Here is a 14,748-nt window from a genome sequence, read left to right on the forward strand (position 1 = left end):
CATGTATATATAAAATGATTTAATATAGAATATCTCATTAATGTTTAACATTCTAGAAACAGATTTTTAACTATTACTTCTTCAAATTTAAAATTAACTGATAATTATCCACTAATCTAAGTGTATTTTAATAGTATTTGTTGTGATAATAACAGCAACAATAGGTGCTTATATATCATTACTATCTGGGAATCTCAGAATTGTTTTTGCTGCCCTGTTGATGTACATAGACAACAAGAATCATCGTCTTAATATCTTAAAGAAACTGAGGAAAAAGTCTTAAAAGAAGCTACTATAAGTAGTGATTTGGGGCTAAAATATATTTTTGAGAAAATTTAAAACCCTCTCCCTTTAATAGAGCTTGTGGATGGTAACTTTTGAATTTTAAAGAATTTCTCATAGAGTTTCTAAAATTTTTAAAGTAAGACTTTATTTAAATTGGGGGGGAAAATTGACAGATAAAATCTGGGATGTAGCTTGACTAAACCGATCTGGCAAAGCCACTTTCTAGAAAGAGGTTAGCAATCAGCAGAGGAGGCCACATGGACCCTGGTTTAGAAGATTCACAATTCCAACAAGGAAATATTAAATCCATTGAGTACATACTGTGAGAGAGAAGACCAGGGAAACTGCTTTTCATGTGTTACCATGGAGCTCAAGAGTCCTCCTTGAAATCATCAAAAGCTTGTTTAGGAAAAAAGAGAAAGTTGACAACAAAATTACATAGGAATACAGTCCACAGGGCCATATATGCAGAGAATTATTTTCCTTTCACTGGTTCACTTTCCTTCCTACTGCTCCTCTGTAACGTTGAGCCTTGTTTTCTGTAGGAAGGGCCCAAGGTGAATGACATGCCCTCTCTCATCGGAAAGAGCAACAACTATCCCCAATCACAGGAGCCCAACTTATAATCGAGAGTGACAAGGCTTCTGGTTTCATGAGCACACTGTAAAACAACAATAGTAAAATCACTCTAGTTACCTAAACAGTACATTCTGTCTTTCCCTTTGATCGTAGAGAGGTTTGCAGATAGAGGGAAAGTGTAGAATCAGGTGCAGCCTTCTGTGTGCACTGTGGTGCAGAGGGTGGTTCATCATGATCTTTTGTTAGTTGGGTCTGTTCTGAAGTCGGAGCTTATGAGACTGGAAGGAAGAGCTTGAAAGCCCATCTGAAGACATATGATGCCTCAGAAGGCATGAAGAATAATGACTGTAGGAGAAAAACCTTGAACAGATGCTTCGAACAGTGGCAGTCTAAGAGGGCAAGGGCAATGGAAAGCCAGGACATCGAGGAAAACTGTTCTGGAACTGCAGTCACCTGTCCACACAACACCTGTTTCCAGGCCCCCTTCCCGCGTAGGGAAGGACCACCTGGAAGGCTCCCTGACAACTGAGTCCACAGTGTCAGCCAAGCTTTTGGAAACCAGACTCCTACTCACCACATGACTTCCCTTCTTTTTTGTGAGGGGTTTCTGTGGGTTTTACCTGCTGTCCTGCCAAGGAGATCTTACAGCCTGCTTCTGCTCCTGATAGGGATTTCGGGTGCAATTCTTGAATTTGAAAGACTTCCCTGAATGATTTTCAACTTTTTTAAAAACCAAGGATTAGTGAGGTTGACAAAACTTTGGTCTCACCTGAGAGTTTCTGACAACAGACACGTCTTGACTACCGTCCAGCTGGGTGGCTCCTCAGTGTTTGCCTGATATCTCCTTTTCAGTATTTGTTAAATGCCAGAAATGCAGGAGAAAAATAAACCCTGCAAACTACAGGATGCATTTTTCAAGGCATATTTGCCTGTATCATGCTATACTGATAATCCTCCCTAAGGCCACAAAGAAATCTCATTCTGAGAAGGAAACCGAGGGGCTGCCGCTTGTTTTTTGGTTCCTCCCCAGAAGTTCACAAGGAACTGAAGCACTGTTCTCTGAGGGATAAATAGATATGAAGTGCTCAGAAGATGAAGTATACGTGTAGCTTCAAAGCTTTGCTCCGCTCGACATAAAAGTTTTCTCGAAAAGGAGCAAAAGAAATGTATGTAGAACCGCGGCCCAGAGGGGAGAGGTGCGGGCGCTGAGCAGCAGTGTGTCTGCCCGAGTGTGAATTCTGTTTGATGGTGGCTCTTCTGAAATTTCTAAAAGAATTCGTTTTTCAGTGTTTTTCAGAAAAGAAATCCATTTTCACTTGAAGTAAAGGGGTGTGATTTGAAATATGTACTATAGAACGAGTCCTTTATTATATTTCTGTGTTTAGGGAGGGACAGAAATGTGAAGGGGTCTGTCTCATTCGTTTCCTGTGCTTATTTTGAAAAGCAGAAGACATGTAAAGAGCAAGGAGAAAATCAACGCGAGAGTATTAGAAGCACGCAATCCAACTTGGAAAAGGGAGTTACTGCTCCCTCCGAGGTTGTGGTCATGAAAACTGGGGGACCCTCTTTGCGCACCCTGATCTCGCAGTGAAAAGAGTGAATCGTTCTGACTTGAGTTGGGTCACCTTGTTTGCTTTTTCCCCTAAATTCTCAAAGTGAGTGATTGTTGGCATCTTTGTAAAATTCAGAGGCATTTCCAGACAGTTTTATGTTTTGACCGTCCCGTGCGTTTCTGATCCTTGCTTCCCGCTGCCACTGAGGACACTTTCCGTGGTGGGCATTCCCGCCTCGGGCCTGCAGCATGGGGGCTGATTGCTTCCCGCCTGGGGTGAGCGAGACTGTGCCCCTAGGATCACAGAGCCTCCGTCCAGCTGGCTTCCCATGTGTGAGCAAGAGAGGCGCATTTTCCTAACAGACCTTCGCCTCTCGAACGAGTTTTAGGAGAAAGGATTTTATTTAAATGTTTTTCAAACCACAGTTGGTTCTCACTTCTGTGAAAACCCAGAAGAACAGATGCCACTCTCGAAAGCCCGATCCACTCAGGAAAAAACCCCACTGCGTGGATGTGGGTCAGGAGAAAACAGGTCCAGCCATTCCATGTACTCTCCACCCATGTTGAAAAGACACTATTGGGAATGATTGTTCTTACTTTGCAACTTTTCAAGTTTAGCTGTTATTGGTTTATAATGAAGGAAAGTTGCTGTTATTTGTAAGCCAGTGGCCCATAAGGTGGTTCATGTGATTGATATAGATTTGACCTTTCAGATCTGTCAGCAGTAGGGGCTTAGGTAATGGGAGGCATGTGTGTGTCAAAATGATTGAAGGGCGCTGTGGTCCATTAGTAGAAGAGACCCGGGAGGCCAAACAACTTATGAGGCTTGAGGCAGGCCCCACATGAAGAATTGTCCCTCCAAAAATGCCAGTAACACTCCTTTACTGGTCTCATTTGTCCAGTATGCATATAGATGCACAGATTTATAGCTTTGGAAGAATGTCCCTGGAGTTGAAATGGAAATCTCCCTACTGGAAATAAAGACTCCCACCTGTAAAACTACAGCAGCACCGAGTTTCCTCACTGACTAGTGCCTCTAGACGCTTTAGATGAGGACACTGTTTTGGGTTTCTGTTTTCCTACATAGGCTACCGTGATATCACAGTCACCCTCCACACTTTGAGGCCATGGAAATGCATGTTCATTTGCACAGAGAGACCCGCCTTTTAGTCTTTTCCAAATCTCAAGTGAGGCCCACCCTAACTGGGTGAAAGGCGTAATTCTAGAAAGTAGGAAAGATGCTGTTGACTTAATTAGTATTCCAATCTGAAGTTTTGTTGTGAGGCAATTATAAAAGAAGATCCTGTGACTTTACAGCAGTCTTCGTACGTGATGAGTGTGGGGCCTTGTGCAATTCAACAGCTTTGTCTACTAATAGTAGGTTGTTATTAACCTAATGAGCTGAGAGATTTCGGCAAATTAATTATTACATTTGACAGGAAAAGTGTAAATGTTACCTCCTATACAAGTATACAAATTATTGTCTCTTGTTTTCTGATACCGTGTTCACTTAAATTCATGTGGAATAATATATTTTTGCCTTAATTAAGATCTGAGAACTGAATTTAAAAACATAGGTTTTAGCAGATATATTCTTCATTTGGAATTGTGTTATAGTCTTGTTAATCCTCTTATTAATCAAAAGTTCATATATCTTTAGTTATTTTTCTTTCTTTGTCATTTTCTTAGCCTATGATCTTAAGCACCTACTGAGATAACTTGAAAGTAAACTTTATAATCTTTCTGTAACAGTAAAACCTAGCTTGTACTATCAAATATACCTGAGGCATGAAATGTTATTTTTTTACAGAAAAGTTTAAATAATGTATTTGAAAGGGTGCTTTTAAAGTGACCCTAAGTACAAACATTTTTTTCTTGTTGTTTATATGTGTTAAATGAAAGTCACTTACATACAAGAAATCCTGGGAATATTTTAAAGTTGAATATGTGTCAACTTAGGGTTATTGGGCCACAAGTTCAGGCCACTGCTCTCTCTAGGATCTAGGACTGTATTGAACATCTATAACATAGTTTTCAGCTATAAGTGTGAAGAGCTCCCATTGGATGTATTTCTAACATGCACCTCAAAATATATCCTGAATATATATTCTTTTTCCTCTATTTTCACATTTATGGTCAGGTCACGCCTCCAAAGCCAAGAAATAATGATGCGGTGATTACAGTGCTAATGTTATTTGAATAATAATGTATACACTGTATGGTCAAGTCAAGACTGGTAACCCCCAAACTAATGTCTAATTCTGAGCAATAATGGGAAATAATTTGTCCTATATACTTATCATAGAGAAAATTAAAACTTTTTCTCCTATTGTGTTCAGCTGTAATAACACACCTTTATAGACAGGCACGTAGTTAGGGCCTATTGTTTCCTACTGAGATACTCTCCTACTTAATAGCCTTGCTGTGTGTCTCCATGATTCTGCATGACTGCTCCGTTCACCCACGACCAAGAGCCGTTGTTTAAGTATGAAAAAGTTGGAAATTAAAATTCTATTTACTATCACTGTGAAACTCTTAAAGCCACAGAATCTTTTCTTCAAAGTCTTACATGGTTGCCATTATATAAAACAGATTAAAAACACCTTATGCTGCCTTAATTTTAAAGCAGGATTAAGGCCTCCCAGAGACACAAATCGCTCTGTACCTTCCTACCTGAGGTGACAAAAGGCGTGCTCAGTAATAGGAATGAGTTTGATCTTAAAGTGCACAGAAATCTTAGACCTGATTCCTTTTGGTTCAAGTACCTTAAACTGACGAAGTGACTTTAGAGGGATCCCTCAGTCTCCTGCTCTCGGGAGCTGCGGCAGCGCCCTCCGCGGGGTTAGGAGCGGCCGTGCTAAGCGTGGGGAGGCTGCGTGAGCCTCGCCAGGAAGGGGAGCCTGTGCTCGAGGCAGCCGTCGGAACACAGTCCCGGTCTCGCCCTCTCCTGACTCCTAGATGGGTGCGTTCACATTCGGGGGTGTGCAGAGGAGGTTTACAGTTGTTCACGGGGAAAAAGGCATACAGGTTGTGATTATTACAATAGTTTTATTAGCTCGAAAGAATGTCACAATGCAACTGGAAGCCTACTTTTGCCCACCCTTGTATATTCACACTCTTCCTGGCATTTATTAAAATTATGAGCTTTTGGCCCGGCCGGGCGTGGCTCAGCAGTTGAGCGTCGACCAAGGATCCAGGAGATTGGGGTTCGATTCCTGGTCAGGGCACATGCCTGGGTTGCGGGCTTGATCAATGACTCTCTCATCATTGATGTTTCTATCTCTCTCTCCCTCTCCCTTCCTCTCTCTCAAATCAATAAAGATATATTTAAAAAAAATAAATTATGAGCTTTTGTTCCTTTCATTCCCTGTAATTCTTAGACTAAGGCCTGGCTTCTTGTTGTCACATTACTTTGTCCTCGTAGTAAGCAGCACTCTTTCAGTATATTTATATTTAGCCTGCACCTACCCTCTAGATAGAATTCCCATGGAAAATGGCTCACACCCCTTGTCATCACATTTGAAAGAAGATTGGAATGATTGAGTTGAGTTACTTAGGTAGCATTTTCAGTGCCCAAAATCTCACTATCAAATGTTTGACTAATTGTTCTTTTTATAGTGGTTGCATATTTTTAAGATCTTCATTGCCTATTGCATCTAATCTGTTAGGTGTGTAAGTTTAATATGCGGTTAATACAAAACAGATAGCTAAAATAGTATATTAGAGCTATATGTTAAGTGGACAAATTACAGAAATATCTTAGACTAGAAACATGGCTCTTATTTGTGCTGTGTTGCCATAGAATTCTCTTACTTTTGTGTCTCTGTTTTTCTATCTTTCCCCCTTAGGCTACCGAGGACAGAAAGGAGAAAGAGGGGAACCTGGAATTGGGCTTCCAGGGAGCCCGGGTCTTCCTGGGACTTCAGGTAATAGTGATATTTATCTTCACAACACAAACAAGCTTCTAAAGTCAGAAACCATGCCTTTTCCCCTATGGCCCCTATGTGTTGCCACAGGAGAAGTTGAATAACCCATGTTGGTTGGAGTGAGGGAGAAAGTCACATGTGGTCTGCCTTCTGATGGGGTCTTTTATTTCGTTAGCTCCGGGTTTACCAGGCTCACCAGGTGCCCCAGGTCCCCAGGGACCCCCAGGACCTAGTGGAAGATGTAACCCAGAAGATTGCCTCTACCCTGTATCTCATGCCCGTCAGCGGACAGGTGGGAAGTAAACACACCTGAGGAAGACTTGATTTTGGGTGATATCTTCTTGCTGTTGGAGCTATCTCAATACTGTCAAACCCTCATGATATGTGGGTGGCTTCTTTTTTTTCTCTTTTTTTTTTTTGGTGTAGGCAGACATTAAAAGCAACAATTTGAATCCTTTCCTATAGTAATTGCGATATCAGCATTTTTAGACTTTTTTTCCAAATTCATTCCATATGTTTGCTTCACCATTACTGATTTCATTCAGGGTTTTCTATGAAATGCATAAGCAAATCATATCATTAGTTCTTCTTTGAGAGAAAATTACATTTTATGATTTAGTAGACTAATGGTGAGGTACGTTTTGTAGTCTCATCAACTTGTATTTGGCCTTTGACTTCTGAATTTTAAAGTTTCAGCTTATCTTGAGGTTTTCTTGGTGGTTACATTTACTGTTATTGCTAAAATTTTCATCATTTTTGATATAGTGCATTGCTCCTGCTGAATATTTTTTGACTACTTTTCATAGCTTAAGAATTCTTATACCATCCTACATCCATCCTACTTATGCAGAGAAATAGATAGGCAATAAGAGTTTCACTTTATAACTTATATTTTGGAAAAAAAACAAACAGGAGGCTGTTTTATCAGGGAGCCCAAAAACTTGCCATAGCCTACTACTGAAATGATTTTGTTAATTCTGTGTCATGAGCCCGATTCAAAGCAGTCATCACCGGCATGAACTCGTACAGCGTGACGAGGCAGGACCGCAGCCCAGCTGTGCCCGAGTGCCACAAGAAAAGCCAGCTGTGGTCCCTTCCCTGAATTTCTCCGCTGGGAAGCAGAAAGCTGTTTTCCCTAAGAGGTCTTTGGTGGTGAAGGCACCAAGCTGTCTTTGGTATCAGCAAGACCTTTGGGCCCCTGGATCCATTATCCTTCTGACCTCATCACTCTCAGACTTTACGACAAGACCCAGCCATCGGAACCGAGGACGAGATTGGTAGCGACTGGAAGAGAAGGCCCGTCCCTGGAAGATGAATGTGTGCTGTGGGCAGATGCAGGTGGACGTGAAGCCCAGAAGCCCTTACGGAGAAGCACGTTTCTCCAGAAGCTCAGCAAGAGGCGCAGGGCAGCGAGGAAAAGCCGTGGGCCTGAAGATGCAACCAGCACTCAGGCCAGAGTCAGCATGGCCTTCGGGGCGACCACCGGGGCTGCAGAAGGCCGTGCCTGCCGCCAGGCAGTGAAAAGGGAGCGCCCACCGACCAGATCCCTCACTGGGCTTTTACTGCCTGACTATACATTATTTTGAGAAACTGTGTGTTGAAAGCAGCTGATCTTCTAGGACACCGGGCATGAGGAGGTTGCTGAAATCTCAGGAATGGGTCCCACAGATGCTGGGAGCATGCCGCGGACGGCCCTCCTGTCGCAGAGGCCAGGAGGTCACACCTCTTCAAGGAACAGTGCCAGTTCCAACGTGGCCAAAGCAGGCTAGGATGACTGCTTTCATCTGTTCATTAAAAAATGAGTTTAGAAAGGCAACCCCCTGAAATTGGAAAAGCTGTGAACAGAGTTGGTAGGGAGTGTGCCTACGTTAGGACAGGCTTTGTACAAACGCGCCCACGAGCTGAACGGGTTTTCCCTGTAGATGAATGAACTGCTGGTCAGGTACCGTCTACATGGCTGTGCGTGCATACAACCTTTTGATTATTTCATATGGAATTACGTTGTATATTTCAGTTCCAAGTTTATTTATTTTATTTTCCGAGCTTATTTTATTTATGTCAAGTGTTTTTAAACTTTAAAATGATTTTCTTCTTCATTCTCTTTCTTGTGCAATACCGACAATGGTGCTGTGTTTTAAACTTAAACAATTGGAATATACATATGCATTTTTTTAGTAAAATGATAATTTATCCCAAAAATATATACAGAGATCTAAATCTGGTGCTATGTGTATATCTTGAGCTTTTAATTTGTTGAACTTTAAATGTGTTGACTTTTCTGAAGGCTTACGACTCATCTGATGCCACTCATTAATTTACTTGAATTTGTCATAAAGTGAAACATTTTATGTTTTCAGAGATTATTTGTTCATATCAATAGGTTGTTTATCCATATGCCTCTTTGCTAATCCAGAAGTATTTATTTTGGCATCTTAATGTTTTCGTAAACTCTTTTTGCTGATGATGATCAGTGTATTTTCCTGTTTTCTTTGGATTGACCCTTTCATCTACATCAAAAGACTTGATTCATTTCTTTGTTTCATAACTTCTGCTCATTTAAATTCCACAGACTATGTCATGCATCCTTTCTTACAAATTGCGTATGTAGGAACCTTTCCCTTTTTTTCTAAATTCCATTAATGCTGGGCTGGTTTATTCCAGAATTTGGATTTATTCAGATGACTTAAGCTGGGAGGGGAGAATATAATAATGGTGTATGATGTGTGTTACCAAGTAGAGCTGTCACAATGATTCGAGCTCATTTTTTATAACCAACACACGTGACTAGATATACCTTTGGCAAAACCACAGAAATGGGGCCGTGTCCCCGTGGACGAGCCTTTCTCACGCCCCTGTTCTGCTTTTCTTCCCACACTTGTTCCTGCCTCGTCTCTGTGCACATGATACGCGAGGCTGGCTCCAGTAATATAAACACCACATAAAGTGGAGATTCGGCATTTGCCTAATTTTGTCCTTAATCAAAAAGAAAGTGGGTAATTTAGGACCTGAAGGAGGGTGGGAAATTCTCTCCTGAATAACTGGTGGTCGCCAGCTCTCGTATCATTGTATCCCATTCCATGACCCTTGCTCACTTTCACGTGGATGTAACGCCCATGGCAGGAAAGAGAAATTATCAAATTTCCTGATTGATCTCGATTGGACTCCAGACAATATAAGTGTTCAAATACAAAATAATTACAGGCCATGAGGGCAATTAATGATTAAAATCATGTTTGCCCGATATACATATTTTGAATTCCAGTCAAACCTTTTATACTGAGATAAATTAAAATTTCAGATAGAAATCTTCCTATGCAAAAAAACAGGTGTGACGTCAACTAATATTTATGGCCTTTGAAATCTAAAGAAAAAAGGAAAAATCATTCATGAGTTTGTTCACTGCCCTTTCCTGCTGGAGACATTAACCGTTTTTTCCTAAACGTAACAGAAACACGGCCAGTCTTAACCTTTGAAATTTTTCATCTTGCGATCAAAGTAATTTAGTTAACGATTTTAGTCCCATATGCTTATTTCTATATTTCATGACATTGTTGAGGCTTTAAAATTTTAGTCAGTCATATTATGGAGCTTAAGTAATTATCTTAACATGTGTTCTCTGTAAAAGTTGTCACTTGATGTTTAGATTATAAAATAATATTTAAGAGTATGTTTTAGGAGTTAAATAAGACTTAGCCTTTCTGCAGTCTCTCTCCTCTGTTGAGAACCTGTGATATACCTCCTTCTGTCCACAAGATGGTGTTTAAAAGCAATTTGTGTCAGAACTGAACAGACTTGCAGAAATACAAGGGTAGAAACCATTTAGTGGACGGCACTAAATCAGACCTTTGCCTTTGCACTTTTTTTTTACTTTTGTAAATAATTTCTTGTTAATTTATGTTTTATTAATTTGTTTTGTTAATTTATATTTTTTCTCATTTTAAGTATCTCTTTGAAGCAGACAGAATAACCTTTGATTTGTTAGCTCTTTCAATTTTATTTCTTCAGTGGATTTATAGACCTAGTTAACTTGCAAATTTACTATTTGTAACTTTTGTTTGTACACTGCCCTCGTATTTTAGTGATTAACATGAAAACACCTAAGAAATCATCCTACTTTTTATACAGGTTACACACTCTGTTTTGACAGACAGGTAAAAAGCATTTAGCTTAATACAAGACATTGACCATTTATAAAATTACACACTGTCTAAATCTTCATATTGTTTAATGTACTTAACATTTTACAAGAAGATTTGTGTAATATTTATGTTTTTCTAGGACTATATCACTCTTCACAAAAATAAGATGAGGAACAGCATTTTTCAAAATACCATTTTAATTTTCCTAACATTGGTAATAAAATCCTGAGACTGAGAATCCCTCGGTTAAGTTATATGCTTAAGTTTCTCAATGAATTCTCATAAAAGTTTTGCAGATTTGCTCGTTGCTTTTGTTCTTAAATTATTTTTCACATTTGTTCATGTCCACCCTCTTAGACACAGTGTTTATGTCCTGTTTGCCAGTGTTCTCTCTTAACACTGTAGTGTTGAGGAGCACACCCTCCTTTTACACGATTTCCTCTAGAGCCTGCGCAGGCTTCCAAGAGAAGGAGAGGGAGAAAAGAATTGATTTTATATATTTTATGCCTAGGTATTTCAAAGTGACTTAGCCTTTTGAATTGTATTTATTTATTAGTTGACTGATAAAGGTAGCATTAATTACATTAAATGTGTTTAACTACTAGAAGTCTCAGGAAACAAGACAGATGGATGTCTTCATTTTCATTGGGTGGTGCACCCAAACATTTTCTCAACGAGATCAAGCCAGAGTAACTGGTCACTTTAGTTAAACTGAGTAAAGAACAAGATAAACACAGAGAAAACTCATTCAGACAAACAGACTCAGAACAGCAAAAATTTACCTCAAAGATAAAACCAAAGGCAGGCTTATAAAACCCAAGCCAAGTCTAAGAAAATCTAAGTGGAAAAAAATGTTTCGTGTTCAGGTCTAATAGTGAGTGTTAAATGGTACAACTCAAGGAGTTAGCTACTCCACGAATTTGTCAAAAGTGAGTACTACCAGGAAAGTAGGAGATTTCACTAAACTTATGGGGGTAGTTCAATAAGATTTAAGTTTGTCAACAGGGTGTTGTGTTGCTTGACTATAATAAGCTTATGGGTGTAAAGATGGTAATTACTACTTTTTATCTTGCTGTATTATTTAAAGTATATTTTAAGGATAAATACTTTTCAGTGTATTACTGTATTTAAGTTCAGATTGTTTCATGGCCTATTTTATAACTATTTGTGCTAAAAGTAACATTTTCCCATTTTGTTTGTTCTCTCTCATACCTCATCAAACTATTTAAGATGCAGTTCAACACACTGGTGTTAAGTGGACTGGCACTAGTTTTACTCTGGGTCTCGCGTGGATGTAATGCTTTGAGGCCTTGATTCCTAAATATACTCATGATGCATAACGAGCGTGTCGCTTATCTCAGCAATAAAGAATCTGACCCTAAATCAAGGAATTCCAAGGTGCAGTTATTAACACCACGTCCACTCCGCCTCCTCTTGTGGCCAAAGCGCCAGGCTTGAGTTGCGTCCTGCTAGGCCTGCGGCAGGACATCCCGAGCGTGAGCCCCTGGAAACGGGTCTGCTGCAGAGCTCTTGTTCACACGGGGCTGGTAATTATACTTTTGTCACACGAATCAATGCTTAGTTCACGATAATTACGTTTATAACTCATCTCCATGGCAGAAGCGAAAGTCAGAGAACAGGCAACCTTGTGCAGCTTCTGTCCCACAAAGTGATCTCCTCACTCAAGTCACTCGGGACTCCTTGGTGCAGAGGGGCCTGTGTGAGATAAGAAATATCATAATTAACTTGCTTATAAATATAAGCTCTTCATTGTTAATGATAATAGGTAATAAGAAGTTAAATACACAGCATGTTTCCTTAACAGAAGTTAATTACATTGAAACATGCCAATGGATGTATACATTTACTTATAAATCATTCAGTTCTTAACTGTTCTCTTCAGGTCCCCTTTGATGTAGTAAATCAACCAGGTGCTCTCTCAAGAATATTCTTTAGTCTTTTCACAAACAGATTTTCAAGCTGGAGGGTGAAGAAAAACCCAAATGACTCTCAAAAAGAAAGTTATTTTCTTGGAGCCAGTTTCCTCATTTGTTCTCACTCTGCTTATTCTTGGAAAACATGGCTCTAGAGCAGAATGTAAAGAGATGTTCAGCGGAAGGTTAGCCTGGATTGCCACTTACTAAGACTATTAACAATAACGTCATTACGGCTAAAAAAAGAAAGCAGTCAGCATCCACTTTATGATGATCTAACAAGTGTGGTGCGTTTCCTCTCTTTAATCATTTAAAGAGCATTTGAACACGTATTTATAGTCATATGTTTGTACAGTCACCAATTTTGACTTAATATTTAATGAGGCATAAGGCATAGGGACTTAATACTACCACATCCTAGATCACAAGCTCACTAAAAAGGACCAAGTACACAACTGAATTTTATTTATTTTACTCTGTGAAAAGAAAGGACTTGATCTATATTTATTGAACACAAATATTTTAAAAATATATATATATTTAAAATCATTTATGTCCATTGCCCATTTGTAAACAGCAAAATTACTAGTTCACTAGTATTATTTTTCTTATTATTGCCTTTCCACTCCTTTTACCAGGGCTACCAGGACATCTCTAAAAGCAATTCCCTTGATATTTGGTATGATTTTATGTATTTCCAGTGATCTTCCACCTATATTGGTTTATTGTGAGATTATTATACATCAGAGACACCATAATAGCCAAAAATTAAATAATACAATCAGAGATGATCTTCTGAAGTAGGGATTTACATTAAGCTTATTTCAAGTTGCAAAGAAATGACTTAACTAATGACGTTTAAGAATATCTGTATTTCTTTAGTCAGCTTCAAATATAAAGTGTCTGTAAATAACCAAGTCAATCACATAGCAATAGGCCTACTCATTCATACGCTTCTAGAGGGAGGTCAGTGATCCCAAACCATGCCAGTGAGTTTGTGTTCAGTCCGACCGGGAAGTGATTTCCATGGTTCGTAGCCAACCTGTCAGATATGTGGGGTGAAAAGCATATTGTGATGCGCCAAGGCCCTGACTAAAAATATATCAGAAATCATTTGCTCCCCCCTCAAAAACATGCCAGTTTCTGACCAACTTTAATTATTCACACACTCCTCTCTCAGCAAGTGCTCCAGGGGACACTTCATCCAGCTTTTAAAAAGTATCTCAAAGAGGTTTTGGAGATTTCTGTTTTGCTAGAGAAAGATGTTTGTTCTAATGCAATATTTACCAACTTTTGCAGAGAGGCTTTGCTGGACACTTTTCTTTGCAATTTCTCAGTCCATATTTACTGCTTCTGTAAATTATTTCACTTAACCAAGTTTAACATGGATTGTTCCCACCATTGGGGATGTGCTGATTTCACATAACCTATTTGTAAGTAGTTGTTTCCAATGTTGCTTATGGTGTCTGGGGGGCTTGTTCTGCAGCCTTTTATACATTGAGTTTGTAAAACATTCGAATGGACTGTTCTAATGTTATTTTATTTTTAATTTTCTTATGAAGATTATATCACAGAACTGAGAAACATATTTATTTGGTTATGTAATTTCTCTTTTATTGTATTTAATTATGTCACTCCAGTTAAAATAAAACCACCTCGGTGAAGAGACAAGGCAGTTTCTTTGCATTTGTTGGATTATATGTCACAGTACCTGAAAAGGTTTGCCATTTATATAAAGATCATTTCAAGTAGTTAAAACAGATCATCTCTATTTCTCAAACTTATCTACTCCGCACGAAGGAAGAGTTTGTAAGTAGCATGATCTATGGAGCCAAGTTGGAATCTCTCTCCTTAAGCACAGTCCATGCTGGAAGTACAGAACCAGGTGCTGTAAGCAGTTTGAAAGAATTCCAAATATTACATGATTGATTTGGCCAAACAAATGTGGCTAAAAGTTTTAAATGTACACACAAAGGGGGAAAAATGGTATCAAAAATCTTATTAGGGCTCACTCCCCCTCGACTTGAGGGAATTGAGTTCCATAAACTAACTGAAGACATTGACTATTTTGTGCACTGTGCTGTGCCCGGGGACATGTCACTCATATGCACTGTGACATGGAATGAACGTATTGAGTCTCATCGATCATTCATATAGATGTTGATAAAACAGGAAGCCAATGTGATTACGTAAATAGTAATAAAGTGCTTGAGTGGTCAGGCAGTGCCTAGCTGATTCATAAGAGTCCAGTGCTTTAGCTGAGCTCTATTTATAAAATGTATAAGAAAAATGGTGAAACAATCATTTTGCAGCAGTGAAGTTCTGCAGAGGAG

The 14,748-nt window shown here is 39.3% G+C and overlaps 1 protein-coding gene across 1 annotated transcript in view; it reads left to right on the forward strand.

The window, feature by feature from the left end:
• The window catches only part of LOC107523877 (collagen alpha-1(XIX) chain), a 67,814-nt gene extending 53,728 nt beyond the window's left edge, over positions 1-14,086 (forward strand). Inside the window, exons 30-31 of the mRNA XM_016195552.2 lie at positions 6,265-6,342; positions 6,518-14,086. Of these exons, the coding sequence (XP_016051038.2) occupies positions 6,265-6,342; positions 6,518-6,645 (206 nt within the window). The 3' untranslated portion in view covers positions 6,646-14,086. The remainder of the gene's footprint in view (positions 1-6,264; positions 6,343-6,517) is intronic.
• Positions 14,087-14,748: the final 662 nt, after the last annotated feature.

This window comes from Miniopterus natalensis, chromosome 5 (genome assembly GCF_054644295.1).
Source record: "Miniopterus natalensis isolate mMinNat1 chromosome 5, mMinNat1.hap1, whole genome shotgun sequence".
NCBI lineage: Eukaryota > Metazoa > Chordata > Mammalia > Chiroptera > Miniopteridae > Miniopterus > Miniopterus natalensis.